This window comes from Rhynchophorus ferrugineus, unplaced genomic scaffold, assembly GCF_030347505.1.
Source record: "Rhynchophorus ferrugineus isolate W39M unplaced genomic scaffold, kcgeb_rfMv2 rfM9, whole genome shotgun sequence".
NCBI lineage: Eukaryota > Metazoa > Arthropoda > Insecta > Coleoptera > Curculionidae > Rhynchophorus > Rhynchophorus ferrugineus.
The window spans coordinates 12,181,484-12,201,825 of record NW_027472588.1 but is presented as its reverse complement, the minus strand read 5'-3'; the positions used below and the strand labels follow the sequence as shown (position 1 = coordinate 12,201,825).

The 20,342-nt window shown below is 32.4% G+C and overlaps 1 protein-coding gene across 8 annotated transcripts in view; it reads right to left on the bottom strand.

Annotated features, from left to right (window-relative positions):
- The window catches only part of Rbfox1 (RNA-binding Fox protein 1), a 238,105-nt gene that overhangs the window by 130,613 nt on the left and 87,150 nt on the right, over nucleotides 1–20,342 (bottom strand). For 2 of the 8 annotated variants that reach the window (XM_076413648.1, XM_076413654.1), the window contains exon 1: nucleotides 4,870–4,929. The exons of 5 other annotated variants lie outside the window; for them this stretch is intronic. In XM_076413648.1, the coding sequence (XP_076269763.1) occupies nucleotides 4,870–4,914 (45 nt within the window). In that variant the 5' untranslated portion in view covers nucleotides 4,915–4,929. Of the gene's footprint in view, nucleotides 1–4,869; nucleotides 4,930–14,830; nucleotides 15,174–20,342 lie in introns of those variants that run through there. One more of the 8 variants, XM_076413650.1, reaches the window with a different exon arrangement.

Here is a 20,342-nt window from a genome sequence, read left to right as displayed (position 1 = left end):
ACCGGTTACTGTCCCGATGCTATCCGTAACAGACTCCAAGTACACCTGAACCAAGCGATAGCGTGGTACAAATTCTGGAGGTTACAGATAAACCCGAGCAAAAATCAGGCCATCCTGTTCCACCTCAAGGAGTTCCGCGCCTATCACCTCCAAATCGATAAAGTCCCTCTCCCATGGCTCCAGAAAGTTTCATACCTCGGTCTCCAGTTCGACCGTAGATTCCAATGGTCAACCCAAATACAGCATGCCATTTGCAAAGGAAATGGCGTGTACAACATACTATTACCACTACTCTGCAGAAAAAGCAAATATCCAATCCCACAGAAAGCGACGCTCGATAAAATGCTAGTCCGTCCAGTCTGCTTCAACGGAGCACAGGTGTGGTACAGGTATGTCTCGGAGAGACAACTTGAACTACTATAAGTGTTCCAATCCAAAAAAGTCCGCGCGTTACTCAAAAACCCCATGGTTTATGAGGAACGTCAATAAACACCTCGAATCAGGCATACCGTTTGTGAAAAATTTCATAAACATGCTCAGTGTGAGGTTCTCCATAGGAACCTTGGAACACGACAACACCTTGATAAAATCCCTAACCGTCAACAAACCCCGGTAGTAAACAAACTACGACAGTCCCAGTCATAACCCAGGGTCTCTGTCGCCCGAAACACAATCTTACCCCGAACCCGAAGCGACATCAGCCAAAGACCATTTGGTTCCAGCTGGTCAATCTGGTAAAAGAGAAAGAAAAAAAAACAGCAAAATAGTGATGAGCAGATGTAATTAAAAAAAAACTTCTTTTACCAAAAATAAATGAAAAAAAATCTATGATGGAGATTGTAAATATAAATAAAATAGGAGGTTAATGAAGCCTCCAATAATGAAAAAAAATGACAAACTATAAAATTAGGAAGTTTCTCTTCTAAATAGAATATTACTTCTATAAAGCTATAACATAATGTAAACCCTCGGAAATTATCACAATTAGGTTAAAAATAATGTTCGTTTAAAATGTGCATACAAATCATGGCAACGTATCAAAAATAATACTCCCGTGTGGGAAAACCGTGAACATTAAGTCCGAAATACTTCGTTAATAAAGCGCCACCCGTCCAGGAGAAAGTACATGTAGCGGGAACGACAGATTTATGGGCACCGCACGCAACACCAAATTCTCCCCCTAAAACACAAAACGTCCCCGCCACCCTCGAACGAATAATCCCCTCGCCTCTCGCCCCCCAACCCGACGGTAGCACCGTCACCTCTCTTGGATCCTATCCAAAACAATTTGTGCAAATTACCTGTTTAAAATTCTATTTTGCCTTAAGCCCAGATTAGGCGGGCTCGGTCTTTCGGACGGCCGAAATGACATATTCGTCCTGGACAGTTTGGGAATTTCGGAGCCTTAATGGCGGCGATACACTTGTTTCCGGCACTAATCTCAGGTAGCAAAGGATCGCTCCCATCCCGCATTGTACTGCGTTATTACAAAGTCATTAGTAATGTGATACTTTTCACTCAGGTTTGGGTTTGAACATGATAATTTAAACAAATTTACACAATCCGGCATAAAATTCAAGTAGTTACTAGTTGTTATTCTCAAATATATAATCATGACATTAGTGGATGACAAATCACGAAAAACAGTGAAAAAAGACATGTTTTTCATAAAATAACATAGATTGTAAATTAATTTTGTTGGAGGACGGCCATGCTAACACTAACAAAGAATCACTGACATAATGATTTATAACAAATATATATGCCACACAGGTTCTAAGTTGTTTTCCTTTGCATTACAAATTAATTATAAATTATTTTTGGTTAAAATACAAAATACAACAATCCCAGATTAAACTCCTAAAAGAACCGCCTGACGTCACACCTTCATTGATTATAATATAAGCATATTTAAGTATATTTCAAAAGGAATGCTGGAATTGTTCTGGCATTGATGTTGGGATAGAATATTCCAGGCGCACCAACGATTAAATCTGAATCATAACAAGATCAGATGGGATCTGTAAAGATGGTACTATGGCGATTTCATAAAGTTTCTTTACAAAATGTGTGTTTAAGCATCTAATTATCATCTACCAGCTTGGTTGGCGCAGTGGCAAAAGAACAGGAAGGTCCTCCTACTGTTACGATAGTCGCGGGTTCAAATCCTGCTGGAGCATGGTCGTAAATTTATGTTTGTGGTGGTTTAATATTTGTGATTGTCCTAGGCAAGAGTGCAAAATCGGACAAGGAAAATGATCCCAGTCAAGCTAATAATCAGGCTGGATAAGACCGGATGTCTTCCTGGGCTGACATTAAACTGTAGGTCCAGTCCAGAGAAACTCATAGTTGGCAAAAGGAGACTTATACTTTATTTATTATTAAATTGGTATATTGACTGATTATGAAAAAGTATTTCAAGTTTTATTACTTTGGTCAATACACATTTTTACAAAAAACAGGTGAGATCTAAAGTAAAAACAATAAAATAATAATAAGGTCTTAGTTGAGGCTTTGGTAAATAAATACTCATAATTTTTATGAAACCAAGAAAACGATATTCTAAAACTAAAGGATGAATTGTTAGAATGTTTTGAAAATAAAAAACAAACAAGAATTCTAATTGTAATACAAGATTAAATATCGAGTATCTTATGCATTCTATCAAGTATTTACAGCGTGATATGATGGAGACAGAGTTCCAAATATATATATAAATATAAACAAGAATTCTTAATATTTCACTGGCAATATTTGGAAACATATACACTTTCATATCGAAATATAAACTATGTTCAATTAACCAAAATTTATTTCAATCAACAAATTGAATTACATAAACAAACACTATGACAATGTTAATTTGTATCATAGCAGGAGTATTGCTTGTTTTGAATAACTATTTATGTGACGAAAGAAGAAGAATAACACTCGAAAATAAAATTTCAGAGAGATTCACCATGTAGCCACAACAGCAAGAATCGCTCCAAGAAAAAGAGTAGAGTTAAAAAAAATCGGGAATATAAGAAGGATATGACCTAGACCTATACATTTAGATCCTACATTGCATTATATAAAGATGTTATTTTGTTTGCTGTGTATAATCAATGGATTGAAAATTCAACCATTATATGAAAGAAAACTGTTGTTTTTTATTAAACAGAAACGGAAATATCCGCCATTGAGCTTCAATAGCAACCATGGTTCTAAGAAAACAGAGCAGTAGCTTTCGATAGATATGATACATTTTATATAATATGATATCATATCGGTAACATAACCCACAATATTTTCATATGACCAATAAATTGTTTCAACAAGATCAGTCATTCAGCATAAAACTATTTTCACTTATAAACGTTTTCACGAAAAATTAAAACGCATAGAAAAAGGATACCCAACGGGCAAACAATTTAACTTGAGATGGCCTTTCAAGCTACTTTTAAGCCTCTCTGAAGATAAATTCACACCTCGGCATATCCTAAATTTCTTAAAAAACGAAAAGGATTTTAAAATACCCAAATTTACGGATGAAACAATATAGTCGAAAATTGAATTTTCCCACAATTTAGTCCTCAATTACTAACCAAGAGATATGTTGGAATTTGTAGTTTTTGAAACAGAATGGTAAAAATATTAATAAAAAAATAATCAAGAACTTAATATTATTAACCTACAATCTTCTTAACATCAAGTTATCTGAACAAAATCGAACAATTGTTACAAGTTCATCAGAAAAATGTCAGCCTCGTTAAAAAGTCCCTTAAAACGTTTGAAAAACAAGGAGACCCTGCCTTTGAAGTATTCCATAAGTTAGTCTGCGTGCAGACAAAGGGTCATAATGACAATAACGAAGTTATTCCGAAGTTAATTAACCCTTTTAATGAGGATTTGAAATTAAAATCCTGCAGTTGACGATTAGGGACAATTTAGCCGGGTAAAATTATCTGATGAGAATTATTATTCGCTAAATTCAACATTAAAAATGTTAATTTCCCGCATATAAGCATATAATTGCATCTACGCTAGTTTCAGTGGGATTGTCAATGGTAATTGACATCAAAAGAACAGAAAACAAACAGAAAGCTATCGAAATAATACGAAACAATGCTAAAAATAGCGAGCTAATAATGCCGCGCGTTTTAATAGACTTCTTTATTTAATTGAAACTTTAGAAATAGGTCGCAAGCAATAAGAGAAAATGTTACAACGTGGAATAAAAGATATCAGGCCAATAGACTTGTAAATGATTTAAACAAACTTACAAATATATATATGTATATATATATATAATAAAAACTTCTAAAAATTTTACGTATGGTATTTAATTTTAACGTTTCAAAAAGTGTTATTTTTGCCATTTTATGTATGAATTTTGGAATTTTGATATTGATAGATTATGTGCATTAACCAAAACAAGCAAAAGATATCTGACAAAAACAACATTAAAACAAGAGTTTCAACAAAATGTTCCCAATATTTCCTAGTTAGAACTATCACAAAATAATATTTCATATGGAAATCGTGTTGTGTCAGACTGACGCCAGTATTTTGCAAAACCATTGGCATTGTATATTTAGAAATTCTTATTTTGTGATATGCCAAATAGACTATAACATGTGGTATTTAATTTGTTAATATGTATCATGTTACTCTCTATAGGAGTACTTTACTATTTCACAAATTTGGATTATTTTACCTTCAATCTTACCATAAAACCCTCGTTTGGAAACAATCCAATTTCGGATAAAAAATTTTGGTAAAAACTTACGTAGACAAGTTAATGAATTTGGTTACTATTACTCTTAGTATTTTGTTTCTTTTTTATTTAAAATGAATGAACTTCAATATATATAATGTAACACTCACCATATTTACCAAAACGTCATTAGTAACGCACCAATTAGAAATCATATACGATGAAGCCCCGCCCTTAATAAAAACAAATAACACATTATTCTCATTTCGCCAACTAGATCATCTCTGCGGTAATGTACTACTTAATCACTGACCGATATATTGAAATTATTACTCATACTTAAATTTAGATGAAATTGTTTATATTCATAACGGAAGCGTTTTTATATCAACCATATATTCTAAGGTCCTTGTGGTGCTTTTATTGAGAAACACTGTTACAAAACACAGTATACTAATAAAAAATATCTTCCATCATTGACATCAAAATTACCAGTTTTAAATCGTTGATCTAAGTTTCCGAGAATTTGGAATAGGTAACCAAAGCAATTAATGACGAAAATACAATTCTGAGCATTCTATGGAATGGAATGGATTTCGCTGATAAAAATACAACCAAGCGATTAACATGAATATTTAACAAATCCGTTGTGATTTTTATATCTCTAAACTATATATAAAATATACAATTGGTATCAGTTTTATAGCCTTGATAACCTCAAAAAGAAATGTTAAATTCACATTTTATATAATAAACACTCCTAAATAAAGATAAATAACGCTTCACAGTTTATTACGCCACATGACAACATTTTACTATGATCTACAAATAGTACTGTTTCTGTTCATTTGTTGGGGAGAACATTTTGAATAATCAAATGTTTTAGGTAATGATTCAAGTCGAATGTGGGTTAGGATTTCGCGAAACGACTATGCGAAATACCAAAGGAATTTAAAACAGTTACTCATATTTAAATTTAGTCCGCAAAATGCTGTTGATATATGTTCTTTTAAGTGTTTCGATATATGATAATACCATTTAAAAAAATTATCCATATTTCCTTTTAATGCCAACTAAAAATAGTAAATAAATCTATTTATTCGTCTATCAATGCATCAGTTGCTTGTTAGTGTCCATTTTATCGCAGACGTAATTTACAACAATTATTAGTGTGGTACGTCAATGACATGGAAGTTTAACCTTTGACACGTTTAATCTCGTAAAAATTCAGTGGAATTTTTAGAAACAATGTTTTCGCGTATACGATTTCTTCTGCAAATAAACGCGTATAAATATTCCGCCAAGGTCACATTTATTAATTGCTCTGACTAAGGCATCGGTTTTAATGACTTGTTATAAAAATAAATTTCAAATATTAATAGTACAGATGCACAAATGTAAAAAACCTAAAAACTCTGAATCTCTTAAGCTCAGTAGTTAGAACGTTTTTTTATCAGCATTTATGTTTCCAATGTAGCCAAAACCTATTAGGATAATGATGTTTGTTTGTTTGTCTGTGTCCAGAATTACATCATACCTGTAATGGCATAAATATTACCTCGTTGGCCGTCTTATATAGAAAATAATATAAAGATATGAAACGGCGTCTCTTGTCTTTATTTAAGAAATATTCTCAAATAACTTCTTAAACAATTGGATTAAACTCGATGTTTCTGACGAACAAAAATGGTTTCAAAATGTCCCTCAACATCGTGATTTAATTCCTAAAAGTAGCTCAATCATTTTAAAATATCAACTAGAAACAAGAGTCAATCAAATAAATATATATTGGGTATTTAATCAAAAATTATGTCTAACTGATAGACTTCCTAACGATGTGTAAAGTCTGGTGAATAGAGTCGATATACATTTAAATGATATTATAGATTCATAAATAAACGCATTGAGATTGATGGAAATGATTCAAAAGAAAGGAAAATAGACAAACCAAAATTTGATAGACAATATTTGGTGCCTGAAATATTATTTGACATTTGTTGTTCATCGACGACGCAACGATGAAGAATAAGAATACTGATAACACTAAACTGAAAAAAATATTTGAACAAGAAAATGAATGACTATGATCGATTGCAATAGTTATATTGTGTTTGTTGAAATGGGAATGGTACTATGTTGCGAGCACTCCTGTTATAAAATGCCAGCAAAAAGTCTGAAATTGTAAAAGGCACGCAAATGTATTTTTCGCAAAATTTTGTATATCTTGGAAATATCCAGAGTAATAATCCAATCCAAACAGTTCTTTAAGTTGACATTGAATAGCCAATAGAAATATGTTGTGGATTGAATTACTTTAAAGTCTGTCGTGAAAATATCACATGGCTCAACGTTATAGAGAACAATAAATAACTAACAGATATAAGAAAAAGGTTTTCGCTTTTCGGTATGGAATCTGACGGCATCAGAACCACTAGACATTAACTTCACAGTGTGAATATATCTCTTTAGTATAATTTTCATTGTTGTGGCAGCTTGACATACACATACACGCGACAATACAATATTTCTTATAAACTTCCAAAAACGGATATAATAATACTACAGCAAAACATACCCTGAATATCTACGAAATTAATTCCTTATAAAATAATAATGGAAGAAAATTTCTCATAATTGCATATTTCATACACATAAGAAACGAAAAGCACATTAATTTAATAATTAAATTAAATCCAATATTTCTGACCGTAATTTCAGAATAAAATAAGGCAACCAATATTCAGATTTGAAAGTTATTTATGCGGTTGTACCACAAGGTAGTGTCCTCGAACCAATATTGTACTTACTATATAATAGTGGTATCCCTAAATGCAAAAATGTAACAATGACTATATTTGGTAATAATAAGGCTGATGAACTTCTTATTAAGCTCAAAAATCGCAATAGCTGTTCGAACAACAATCTGAATTATCACTTCACAATAAATTGTTACTGTGTAACACGTTTTGAAGTCAGAGCAACTACGGGATTGCACAAAGAAACACTTGCATAAACATGGTATATTAGAAATGAGGACATCCATAAGGACAAATTTAAGGAACATTATTAGGATGTGTTTGTGAAAAAACCATATTAATATATTAAATTAAGGCAAAATAAATATGTTAATAAGATAACCTTGAAAGAATATAATAAAATGAAGTTACCCAAATAACCAAAACAATTTTTACTTTCTTCCAAACAAACAAAAGAACAAAAACAGTTAAACATAACCAAAACAAGATGACTGTAATGGCGGAAGAGAATAGTTAGAAATAATCTGTACGTGTATCTAAAACCAAAATCAAGCAAACCGAAAAGACCCCGAAATCATCTGAATCCCATTCGAACCGAGATTAATATGCGGCGATTAAAAGAAACCAGTTCCAATCCAGTCCTTTATTTTAGTATTTTATTACGTGTAGTTACTTCAAGAACGAAGAGAGAAAAAAAAGAGTTAAGACCGACTATTATCAAGTTCACTATACTCGCTTATTATTTTTTCAACGAGCCAAACAAAACACTTCAAGGTCGTCGTTATTTTAAAAATTATACAGCGTAATCGATCGATGTCGGAGATTGAGCGCTGAAGAAATTATGGTTGGGATACGGCGTATAAAAGGAAGCGGGTTCGGTAATATTAACAATATATAATCGCCATGTCTCGTTTTCTTGATTGATACGAAAAAAAAACTGTCGAGAAAATCATTACGGTTTAAAAAAAATGTGACTCGGCATTTCGCGTTAAAATTAGAAACAGGATGAAGTCGAGGAAAATCGCTACGCGCCTAAATATATTTTATACGTATCAATCGTCAGCCTTGAAAAATCAATCAGGAAAATCAAATTTTTCGTATCCAAGTAAACATATTTCATCTAAATATCCATCAATCATTAGAATAAAAAATATGCTATGCAAGGATAAGTAATAACATGAAGTGAGGAAAGATGCTGGCTCGTACTATTGTGATAAAAATACTCTTGAGATAAAACAGATGTGTTTACCCCTTTAAAGTAATTCCTTGGATAATTAGATCTTGGTAATTATACCAAAACCTTTCACAATAGAGCGTGTTAAAGAGAAACGAGCGGAAGTTGAAGCTAAAAAAATGTGATGGTTACTTGAACGATAATCCGAATTATTGGTGGACCAACCCCAGGAAATCCAATATCATCGTAATCCAAAATTACCAAAACAAAACATTGTTAAGGCCTCATGGTTCAACAGTAACAATAATAAGCTAATTAACAGTTAAAATGCTTAGAATTTAAAACAAAACGATTCAATATATCAACAATCAATGCATAGATATAATACAAATGTATAGAAATAGATAAAGCTACGTACAGGTTAAAAGTAGAGTTTAAAATAAAGACCGATTTCTTTCGGGAAATTAAACAATTTGGGCTTGTTTCGAGGAAAGAACATTTCCTTCAATGAATCGGGTAAGCCTTAAATTCTTCTGAGAGTTAATAAAATTCTGTATTTCACCAAAATATGGAAGACATGACATTTGTTTCTCACAATTGGGATACAGAGATTTGATTCGTTAGCAAGAAATTGCCAGTGACCATCATGGTATATTAGAAATGGGAAATGTCTATCAAGTGAAATTGGGAGAACATAAAAACGTCTAAAGTGTTACTACTCAACAATATAATAAACCTGCCCAGGGATTCAAGAGAATTAGTATACTTGAGACATGTATGAATAAATCTATGTGTGAGAAATATGTCGTGATTTAAACTTATACAAAAATGTTAACTAAGACTGGGTCTGAAATATTGGATCTTTACTTGAAGAACAATATTAAGAAAAAACGTACCAGGTTTTTTTTTAAATAAATCTGTAAATCTGTCTAAAACAGCTATTGAATTAAGATTTTAGAATGATCTGTAATCAATGGATGTTTTCCAAGTGGTATTTTAAGTTCCGATATAGCTAGAAGGTCAAAGAAGCTAATTCAGACAAATGCTATGGGTTAAAAACAATAATTGATATACATATTTTTTTCGAGTTATTTAAATATTTTAACATTTAATTAATAATTTTCACTATTCCGGAACAATTAATTCAAAAACACTTGGAACGCACTGAATAATAATTAAATGCCATTATTCTGTTTGTTCTTGTTCAGACTGGTTGGAAAGGATTGTGGAAGGGAAGCCACAGGATGGGTCAAAACCACAACTTATTAATTTCCGGACAAGGTAACAGGATGCTTGTTGATCAACGCCAATTTAACAATTCCTTCCTAATGAATCGAACTAAAAGACTCTTTGTCACAATTGCGAGGAACCAATATCAGTCTGTTACATAATAATGTATATCTGTTATATATAATAACTTACATAACAGACGGAAGGGTTCTAGCCTTTCAGTTTTCGGTAATATTTGTTTGATATTTCACCCAGAGTCCCCAAAATATAAACTTATACAAAGTTTATGGTCCTCAAGAACCCTCAGTTAAATTTAAAATTCAGAAAAAAAAGTATGCCCAAAGGACAAACAATTTAACTCGAGTACGGCCATCCACATCGGGAAACCGCTTTTAAACCTATTCGCAAACAAATTCGGTCCTTGGTATACCCTAAATTCCTTTCGAGTGAGGATGAAATGGATTTTAAAGGACGCGAAGTTAGACATGAAAGGACAATAAAGCCGAAAATTGATTTTCCACAGAGACATTCCTTTCCTGTCCTCATACCAATGGTTAAAATATCACTGTCTCTATTAATAGTACACTTTCGTTGTGATTATACAATTAAAATAGGAACTAAAACATATATCGAGACCAGGCCTTGTCTATTGTCTTATCTATTTCGAAACCAAATGCAAATGCGGAAACCACACTGTAAACAAAGGGTCGATTTCGATTTATGAAGTGTTAAAAAATAGATCAGACAAGTCGAGACAAAAAAAACACTACATTCTCATATCTTTAATGTAAACTCCACATCACAAAAGATACGAAAACTATTTCATAGACCGTCCCTGGACGAAACAACTATAAATTGACAGGTCCAAAACGTTGAACATCAAATAATAATCAATAACAGTTGATTTCCTGCTAGAGAAACTACGAAGCCACCCTTTAGCTTTAATATTATTTCCTCCATTGATGAACAACACGCAAAATTGTTACTTATCAATTGTTTTGAAAATAACAAAAGGTTAAACATGGTAAAACATCATTGATAAAGAGGAATAATGATCGAAATCCAAAGTTAACTAACAAATACCGACCAAAATAACAGACAACGACAACATAAAACTACAATGAGAAAAGTGCCAGCAGAACTCACTTAAATAATACTATTTCGATAAGCACGGTTCACAAAGCTAATATGAAGGACTGCGATTACGAAATCCTTTATAACTGCGAAAGAACAGGTGCGACGATCATAAATCTGGACACTTGATTGGAATTGATGAATGTGGTCTGATGAATCGCCATTTCCATTGCTTCTTAAAAAGGGGGCGGGTTTATGTACCAAGAACCCCAAAAGAAGCCTATGATCAAGACTACCTGCTTCCTACAATCAAACATGGAGGAGGTTCCTTTATGAGTCTAGCTGCAATATTGTAGTATTCAATTATAAAGAATATCATCAAACATTTTCTTTGGCCAGCAGTCTTAGAGCGAAAAGTAGTTTTCACGTCTACATCATTAAAATCATTCGTGGATGATTTAGCATAAGAATGGAACAACATGCAGTTGAAACGCATATATATATGTATATATATATATATATATATATATATATATATATATATATATATATTAGAGTTGTTTTAAAAGAAAATGGTGTCGAGAAAATCACCTCTACATATCTGTTTAGATATGTTTAAATATTACTTGCGGAGCTTTATCGAGGAAAAAAAATTGCTACCGATCGACTATACATCGAAAAATTATATACACAATTTTACATTATAAATTAAGAAAAATATCGATTACAATTAGTTTACAATTAATCATTTACACCAATATACACGTAAATAATATTGGGTGTTTTTATGTCTCTTTTTTATATTTTCTATCAATTTCTACAACTTGTTGCCATCTCTCCTGGCAAACCCTTATATACCACTATACCGTTTTAACAAAAAAAAAACAAAACATCTTGAGGATTCCGAAACCGTGTACCAGCCTGCATCGATCAGAACAAAGGCTAATCAGGGGCGGCCAAGTCGGATGAGTACGCCGGATTCTTCCATTTGGAGCTGCAATAGTATCTCTTTTGCAACTAGTGGTAAAGCGTTGTCATGTAAGAAGATAACTTCGCTCCTGTTACTCGCTGTTGCTGATCTCCTTCGAACATTCATAAACCCGTTCTTTGTCATATGACAAAAATGAAGCAGCTATAACACAGTAATGAAACGAATATAAACAAAAGAATTACTAAAATATAAAACGTGACAACCCTAACGAAGGTTCATCAGATAACAGATAACAAATATAAACGTAATCCTTAGAAACCAAGAGATCTAGATCCACTGATACAAAACCCTTTGCAATAGATTCTAGAGCTCCAAATAGCCCGAAGCCGTACGACTTAAAACAAAAACCAACTAGGAACAAAAGCAGACTGAAGAACGATTCTTTTATTTCTATTTATTTCCCTTTATACCGTCCAAAAGTACGACACAACAAAGAAATTAATAACGCGGTAAAACGTAAATTATTCCGTACTTTTTCAAATTAAAAGCTCGCGATGATTTAATAGAGAGGGAGCGGGTCGTCAACCAAAAAGAACCATTACAATTTTAGATCGGCAACCTGTCGTGATTCCCTCTTAAAATTTAAATTTCAATGAGAGCGAAAAAAACGCTGGGACGCCCACACCAGACGCAATTTAACTTCGAAAAGGGTAGTCATATTGTAAAAGTTTTCCCAACTCCGTGCTCCCTTTTCATACACATAAATCATCATCGGCTCTTAACTTCATATAAAAACCCCTACAATGGTAATGGAAAGAAAATGGATTCGTACATTAATATGCTAAGTATATGTACTAAGTAATGTACTAAGTAAAATATATAATTCAAATTTCTATTGGCTTAATTTTTATAGTATTTTTCTTCGAATATTCAGCATCGGTACCGATGCACTCTCCTCGAACTAACCCATTAGTTCTTCTATTTAAAATTGTCATCGTCAGTCACTATACCCAACAGAAAATTATTTTTTTGGGTCTGATAAGCGACGAAACTACTAACAGCTAAAACGGTTCAAAATGGAAATTTCAATCAATTTGTGTAACAGCAACTTTTTCTATTTTTAGAATCTTTCCAATCGCATATAAACGTCTTTAAACAAGTTGTTAAGCATCAATCTCAAAGTTATCTAGATACTCATCCAATAAGTTTTGCAACAAAAAAATTATCAAATTTAAATTGCTGTAACCAAAACCAATAATTGGGATATGGCTTCGGTAGCAGATTTAGTAATCAGCATATTGAAGAGTACAACACAGGTGAATATGTTCATAAGATCAATTTTAGATTCTTTCAAAAAATGAACAAATATGTAAATGTTCGATATCACATAACACGGAAACTATTTAGATACATTTATAAGATAATATATCCATACATAATTTTAAAAATTCACCATATTAAATGAAAACAGATTTAAGTTTTCAGCCAATATAAGGCACATCACATCGACTAGTTTTTGTCTTGAAATTTAATAAATTAAATATAAAGCATTAAGATGCCCAATAATACGAATCAATATTTCCAAAGACTTAATATTACACAATATAGCAAAACCCGGTGATGTTTTGGATAAATACTGAAATGACAGCTTTATCTGAATAATAGTATACATGTTTATGAAAAAAATGCATAGATGAATCAATATTCCTCATATAAATTTAGATAACCAAAATAAAAGTCGTGGTGTCACCATGTAACTGGTTTTCTTCGACGTGGATTTGTCTTTAAACAACGCATTCCACATTCAGCCATCGACGCCAAAGAAACAAGTATTTCTATTATAAATAACTCGGCAATGGGATTCAGAATGTTATTCTAACTAAAGACAAACAATAACATAGTTTGAAGAAACAATAGAATAAAATCAGGATAAATATGTAACACATATTAAACAAAAATATTAAAACAAACTGCATTTCATCAACTATTAGTTAATTTTTCCTTGCATAATATATTGTATAACATGTTGTTACATGTAATTAGTTAATGTTTGTTCTATGTGTGACCATTTTTATTAACACTTCGTCAATTCCAAATCACGTTAGCCAAAAAACAAAGCAAATGAGACTCAAAATCAAAGAACTATACTGGTTTGTCGAAAAATATTCCCAATTCGACTTAAGACTATAGACACTGATTTATTATTCAATTTTAAAGTATACTTGGAGCTATGGAGGGCAAATATGGGGTTGCACAAAAACGTCAATAAGACAAGTAATCGAACGCTGCTAAATCAAAGTTCTTCTATTAATTACCAGTATGTATCGCTACATAATCAACTAAGAACTGAACGATTACCTCGAAACCAAATGGATTTACGAAGTTATCCAAGATTTCCAGTAAAACTAACCAAATCACACGAAAGCTTAAGTAGTATAATTTAATTTTAATTTGGAAAATGCATACTGATATATTTATTGCGCACCTGTCTTGTTTGTAATTGACGTAAGTTCAAAAGCAATAAATTAATTATGTAAATTAAGATTGTACTGAAGATATCTAATGTAAAATATAATAAAAAGATATATAAATGGTCAGAATTCGATATAGTGATGAAACCATGTTAACCAAACACTTGTAAGAAAAACAAACAGCATGAATTATCAAAAAGTTTTTATTTTTAATTTTGTTCTATTAAAACGAAAGTGTTAGCTTCACCGCATGTAATATCGCAAAGGTTTTCTTGATATTCGGTTCATTTTTATCAAATAAAATTCGTAAGGAAGGTCACGAACTGTAAATACCACACCCGACATCAATTAAGACTCTTTACACTTCGTTTCGTTAAAAATCGGAAGATACTTAACACAAACACTTAACAACAACACGCTAATCTCCTCATTTTGACAGATTGTTTTGTACACGCCACTGTAAACTATTCATTTAAAAATCTAAATGAAACTTACGCAGATATTTCCTTCAGAACAATCCACGAATTCAACGAAATCACACGACAAGTATCGCGACCTAGCTGCTACGAAATCCCAAACAAAACTAAAACCAGAAAACCACAACGAATTTCGTCTACAAGTGAAAACAGAATGGTTCTATTGTGAATTAATACGGCTTGTTTAAAACCGCATTAGCATAATGGACTTATACGTTAGATGAAGAGGACGCGGAATAACTTTCTTGTTAGAATTTACTTCGATGGAATCTTAAGTACGGTGCCCGACTGTGTTTCTCGATCATTTTCGCACTACCCAGATAAATCGCAATACACTTTTGATGAATATGGACGTTAAACGCGAGTTATTGCCTCGGTCTGAGTGTAAACAACTTGAAGAATAAATAATTACGCAGTTAACATAACATCATTTCATGTCTGACATATAAATCATCCTTCGGTTTGGATTGAATGAGATCACAGACCGACTGTATACTACGCTGTGGAAAATCTCAAGGTCGGCGAATTTTACATATTTTATACTATGGTTATACTATATATTTTCTATTAAACATCTACTGAGTTGAAAAAAAACTGAACATTTTAAAATAAACACAAAAGACAAGATATTCATTTTTTCAAATATCTTCCAAGCAGTTATTGAATTAGGTTGTCCCTTAAAGAGTCTTCGGGTCCTTAAAAGTTGAAAAGCGGGTAAGGTTTCTATAGAAAGTATGTTTAACGTGTTACTGCTGCATTGAATATCAACATGTGTACTGGCTAAAATATTTTAAAAAAATGAAGAACAATATAATTTTGGACAAATCAAGATAACCTTGATGTCGGTTGTATACACGATTAATTTATGAAATTTATGAAAAAGTGATTAGCTTTTTCAATATCAACATAATATAATTTAATTATTTCAGGCAAAACCGTTAGTCTGGGAAGTATCCTCAGAAAATTTAGGAATATGTAACTCTGAGGGATGTAAATCATACCTTCTTACACTATTAGGAAATTTTCTGTTTTTTTTAAAGGTTTTAAATAGTGTAAATATAACCAACGAAAATGGCTAATAGAAGTTCCAGAGGGCGAATTTAAAAAAAATATATAATTTTGAAAAGCATATAAAAAAGGAAGATTTGTTATTTCAATCTTAAGAAACATGGATATTCCGAAATAGAACATTAGGCCAGTCGTGGCAAGACACTAAAGACTGTAAGATAACAAAAGTTGATGGAAAACGGTATAATAATATTTAATGAAGCTTGGTAAGTCATAATGTTTCTTAATAATTCATTGCATATATCCGAATATAAATTAACTTTTTAAGATAACATGTTGAAGAGTGAATTATCTCAAATTGTTACTCGGTAATTTTGAGAAACAGGCCTGAAAAAACGCTGTAGATCAGATGTCTGAACAATATAGCCACAGAGTATCATATCTTCTTCCCTATCACTGTATCTTCAATCCAATCCAATTAATATGCGGTGTGGCAAATGATTACTACAATGGACATGCAGGTCAAGAAGAATATAAAAGCAAGAACTGTTCGAACATGTGAAAAGAAGTATTGTCTACAATAACAACATTTGACAAGGAAGCAATTGGAAGCCCAATACATGGATTTTTGCCATCTTGTGACACGGTGCATTTACTTGGTGAACATCACTTTCTTTTTCTTCAAATGCGGCCGTTTTTAGGCGATATCGTCCTTCAATCATCCAATAATGTTATGCAATAGTCGCTGTTAACGGTCCCTCCTTTTTCAAGATAGTCAATGAAAATTATTCCATTCGCATCCCAAAATAAAAACGCCATAACCTTGCCAGCCGACTGTTGCATTTTCCCACGCTTTGGAGCGGGTTCATCGTGTACAGTCCACTCGGATCACTGTCGATTAGACTTCGGAGTGAAATGATGGAGCCATGCTTCTTCCATTATCACATATCGACGCAAAAACTCAGGTTTATTCAATTTACGGTCATTCAAAATAATTTTTTTTCATCAATTTTTTTAATGTTTTCGTCGGTAACAACTTCTTTTGGGCGTCCTCTACGTTCATCGTCATCGGTGCTCATTTCACCGCGTCTAATCTTAGCATACCAATCCTTAATGATTAATTTTCCTGTGGCAGTGTCCGGAAACTCAGTATCAAGCCAAGTTTTTGCTTCAACTGTATTTTTTCCTTCAAAAAACAATGCTTTATCAACACGCAAAATTCCTTTTTATCCTTTTTTTCACAATAGCAAAAGTTCCTTCACTCAAAATGCTATAATTCTCAAACTAATGATCCGACATCTGTCAAATTTATACACACTTCTTTTGAGGGTTAGGGCTAACTAAAAAACATATGGATTTAATTCTAGTAGCGCCATGTTATTATATGCGATAATACATCAAAAATACCGACGTCATAAATTTAGATGACAACTACTTCCCTATAGCGGAACTTTGACTTCTGAATGAAATAGCTCATATTTGATAGTTTCAATGCTAAATAATCCAAATTATCATAACAGAAAAATCGCAAAAGAGACTTACTTCTGACCTATATACAGATTGGATTTGGCGCCATCAAAACATAAATACATTTCGAGTTGTAAATTTGTAAGTAGATTTCTTTTTTAATATTAACTAAATAATCTAAACAAATCCGTAAAAATCTACACAAACACTAAATTATTCTACTGGCAGTAACCCAAAACGTAGGTGGAGAACTGTGTGAAATGCAACCAAAGTGGATTTTTCAACAATAAGCATAGGAGAGGCTTTAAAAATAAACAAAAATGAATGATAGGTAATTATTTGTTATTACAGTTATGATTTCTAGCAACAAATTGTGTGATATTAATAACGCTGCTATTTATTTTAGTACTAATTCGTCATGAAATCACTGACGAGTTAAAAAAAACATTGCCACCCAATAATCCGCAAACTAGGTCAGTAATATAACATACAGCAGCTGGCAAAAATACAAAAACTTCTTTATTTTTTTATGTTCTTCCTATATAACGCAACTAAAACATCTAGTAAAACCGTGTATAATAGAGTAGGCTGGCGTCTATTAAAAACATTTTTAACACATTGTAAACAAAAAATATATAACAGACCGTTTCTTGTATAACTTTTATAAGTTCAATTTTATATTTAATAAAGTGAGTTAATAGCTTTAAAAATAAAACATGTTTAAGAACACAACGAAGGTCATTCAAGCGGCACTTGAAAACAAGATGGAAAACAAATTATTTTAAGTGGATTTTTTATTTATCAAATTAAACTGCATGCGAGATAATTAGCTTATCGACGGTAGTCTTAGCATCACAAGAAGATCCAATAAGAGCATCCTCCAAACATACCTCAATAAAATAGAGCTGCTGCTGAAAATATGGTGAATCAAAGCAAATGAAACAAAATCTACCCATGGAACTTTTACTCTGCGTAAAAGAACATGTTCACCAGTCAAAATCAATAATTGTCAACAGAGAGGTAAAGTATGCTAAATACCTTGGCATGCATCTAGACCGAGATACATAATTTAGCAAAACATATACTTGCTAGACGAAAACAACTTGGACTTAAACTATATCAAATATATTGGTTCATCAGACGCAAATGCAAGTTATCATTATATAATAAGGTCATGAGTAATATATAGCGAACTTGAGGCATGTTGAATTTTACATCATGGAATAACGATCTGGGATCATGGGATATCTGGGAGATTATTGAAGGGTACTTTCATCCATTCAGCCACTGACTATCGTTCAGTTCAGACGCGCCTCCATCGACTGCCCAAGCTTCGTTTACAGGTAAACCCAGCGCTGTTCCACCATAAGCCATACAAACATCCCTAAAAATCTATAATATTCGATTGTTTGTTCGAAATTCAAAAACAGTGATAATAATTAGAAGTTCTATAACGGCGCGTCTAGTCAATTACTTCGAAAAGTGACGAGAAAATGAAGGCCGGCTCTTGCTCTTGCAATATACGTTAGATAGGTAGGTAAGTATTGATATTTGTTAAGTTGCAGCTAATCTTATTAATAATAAACATTGTGGTAGCTAAATTTTCTCAAAAAATTAAAGATAATATAATGATGGATTCACCAAAAAGAAAGCGTATCCGTATACGAAACGGCCGACGAAACAGGATCACCTTAATGCTCAATCTATCACTCTAATATTTATTCGAGATCAAATTTATGTCATGTATAGACATAGTGGGTAGTTTTTTGGACAAAAATATGATTTAATAGAATTGTTTCAGAGAAAACCCTTGGAATTAGTCTCTTTGACATATGTAAGTCATCTCTTCATACACTATTAGGAAACATAGTATTTAAAATGGCCCAAAGATAACCCCAAACTGTTAATTGATAAATAAAAATTAAATTAAGTGCGTTTAATGTAACTAACTTTGTCAGAAATAGGCCTGAAAAAGATATATTGTAGACTAGCTAGGTGAACAATATGACCACAGAGTATTAGAGTTATTGACGTGAATAATGATTCCGAAAGTGACAGTGATTGAATGACACTTTCGGGATAAGGGATTATTACCCAATGCTGAAAATTATCAATCCAGGGTGATGAGAGTGGATCAATAAAAGGTCAATATACAAATAATGCAGGAGATAAAGAAAGTGCAGTGATTAAATCTAATTCCGTAAAGAAAAATTTACACAGGTAGTATCAGAAGGAACTAACAGAGTGAGATCAAAATAACAAAAAACGGAAACGCAGCAACAAAGGAAACAAGAACTAAACTTAAAAAGGTAAATTAAATATGCCCTCTGAATACATATTAAACATAAAAATCTAATCTCTGAAAAACATATTATTTGGATATACAATTGTTAATTAGATGGAATCGACCTCCAGGGGATACCACTAAGTAAAAAACGCGTCTAGAACCTCATACGTAGCGTGGGAGATATCAATTTAAAAATAATATAAATAACAACGCTAATCTACAAACTCTTGTGGCTGTATCATTAAGTGTAGTTCCTTCGATAGCGCATACATTAGATGTACGATAATAATACGAGTCAAAATAAACCAAAAGTCAAATTTGACGAAGCAATATTGCGACGTTCTATGGTCATAAATCTTGATGACGTGCATTGGCTGTGTTATTGGTAGTCTATAGTGTTGTACTAATCAATACGTAGACGTATCTAATCATATGCAATCCAAACATGGGGTTCTGCTAGCAAGTCTTATGTAGCCATCTAAGTTCTAAATAAAAGTGTTTTGTATCATTGTTAATCCCTACTGGTTAGTCGGAAGATACTCTCAACTTGATCTAAAATCAAAGAGGTTGATCATTGATCCTGAAAAGCCAATTTGGACCTATGGGGTGCTAATATGGGGTTGCACTAATAACTCAAATCAGTTAGTCATACAGCGCTGTCAAAACAAGGTTCTTCGATTGATTACCAATGCCTATCGCTATGTAACCAATGAAGAATTGCACGATGACCTGAAAATCAAATGGATTTGCGAAGTTGTGCAGGATTTCG